At 68.3% G+C, this 1,823-nt stretch overlaps 1 protein-coding gene across 1 annotated transcript in view; it reads left to right on the forward strand.

Annotated features, from left to right (window-relative positions):
• Window positions 1-1,418, forward strand: part of BLOC1S3 (biogenesis of lysosomal organelles complex-1, subunit 3) — a 1,467-nt gene extending 49 nt beyond the window's left edge. Inside the window, exon 2 of the mRNA XM_010567168.1 lies at window positions 193-1,418. Within this exon, the coding sequence (XP_010565470.1) occupies window positions 196-711 (516 nt within the window). The 5' untranslated portion in view covers window positions 193-195 and the 3' untranslated portion in view covers window positions 712-1,418. The remainder of the gene's footprint in view (window positions 1-192) is intronic.
• The last annotated feature ends 405 nt before the right edge of the window (window positions 1,419-1,823 follow it).

Below are 1,823 nucleotides of genomic sequence, written 5' to 3' on the forward strand. Positions count from 1 at the left end.
GGAGGGGGATTCGGGGCGCCCCGGTGCGGGTCGGGGGCCGGGTGGGGGGTCTGAGCACAGAGCGGGGGGGCAGACACTCTGCAGGACCCCGGGGCCAAGGCCGGAGCCCCGCGCCCCCCCCGGTTGGGGTCGCTGGCGGGGGGGGGCTGCCGCCCTGACTCCCCCCTTCCCTCCCCGTGTGTCCTCCCCCAGGCCATGGCCGCCCCCCGCCCCCTCAGGGTGGTGCCGGGCGAAGCCTCCGAAAGTGACTCGGAGCCGGAGCTGCTGGCGGGGGCGGCCGGGGGTGTCCCCGGGGCCGGGCTGAAGGTGCCGGGTGAAGCCTCCGAGACCGAAGAAGAGGAGGAAGAAGAGAAGGAGGAAGAAGAAGGGGGGGGGCAGAGACCGAAGCTCCCTCCGGTGACGGCAGAGGAGCCGGCGGCGATTTGGGGGGGCGGCCAGGGGGGCCCCTCGCTGCTGCAGCAGCGGCTGTGGGAAGGTTCGGGGCGGTTGCGGGGGGCGGTGGGCAGCGCCTTACGGCAAAGCTACGGCGCTGCCGCCCGGCACCTGGGGGGACTGGGGGGAGCCCTGGGTCGGGCGCAGGCAACCGCCGCCGCCGCTGCTCACTGCCTGCGCCTGGCTCGCCGCGACCTGCGTGCCGTGGCCGCCACCGTCGATATCGTCACCGCCTGCCGCCTCCTGCCCGAGATCCGCGGGGAGCTGCCGGCACTCTGACCGGGACTGGTGGCTTGACAGAACAGCCAGTGCCACCAGGATCTGGCACGGCGGTCAGTACCAGCAGCAGCGTCGCTGGCTGACATCATCTGCCTGGTGTCTGCAGGCAGTTGCCAGCAGCAGCAGTGTCCTCGTGACATCACCAACATCCTCATGGCGTCACTGGCATCCTTGTGGTGTCACCAAAATCCTCATGGCATCACTGGCATCATCGTGGCATCACTGGCATCCTTGTGGTGTCACCAAAATCCTCATGGCATCACTGGCATCATCGTGGCGTCACTGGCATCCTCATGGCATCACCGGCATCCATGCGGCATTACCAACGTCCTCATGGCGTCACCAGCACCGTGTCCTCTGCAGCAGGGTGGTCGCCGCCGGCATTGTCACCTCAGTGTCTTCCCGAGGGTGCGGTCATGGTGGCTGTGGCACCCCATGCTGTCCCCAAAGACCTCCACGCCGGGGTGCCATCATGACTGGTGTAGCCACGGTGGCACCAAATGGTGGCTTTGGCACAGAGACCGCCCGCCTGGCCCCCCCAGGACCTCTGCGCTCTGGAGATGTCATCACCGGTGGCCTCGTGGCCAGCTGCCACCATCACCGAACTGCGGCCCCGGCTCAGCTCCAGCCACTCTTGTCCCCAAATGCCACCATTTTGTGTGACCCGGAACCGAATAAAGCCCTGGTGGTGTCACTGCTGCAGTGAGCTTGGCCAGTGCCGTGGGGACAGCGGTGTCACTGGAGTGGGGACAGGGACACCCTGCAGTGTTCGGCTGTGGCGGGGGGACGGACAGGGTAACGGTGACATAGGTGCTGGCGTCACATCACAGTGGCCCTCGAGCTCAGTGGTGGGACAGGAGTGTGGTGTCCCCAAGCCCTGGCACTGTCCTCTGCCACCCCCTGGTGATATCCCTGCTGTCCCCAGCAGCAGGACGTGGTGGGGGGACACGACAGCCCCCCCCTCAAGAAACAGGACACGCTGTGGGCCCACACAGGGGTTTATTTGGGGGGAGGACAGGTGCAGATGATGACACTTGCCCCACGCCAGCACTGTCACACCCTGGGGACACGGGGGGGGGGGGGGGGGGGGGGGTCGCGGGGGGGGGGGGGGG

This window comes from Haliaeetus leucocephalus, unplaced genomic scaffold (assembly GCF_000737465.1).
Source record: "Haliaeetus leucocephalus isolate CR32 unplaced genomic scaffold, Haliaeetus_leucocephalus-4.0 Scaffold227, whole genome shotgun sequence".
Lineage (NCBI taxonomy): Eukaryota > Metazoa > Chordata > Aves > Accipitriformes > Accipitridae > Haliaeetus > Haliaeetus leucocephalus.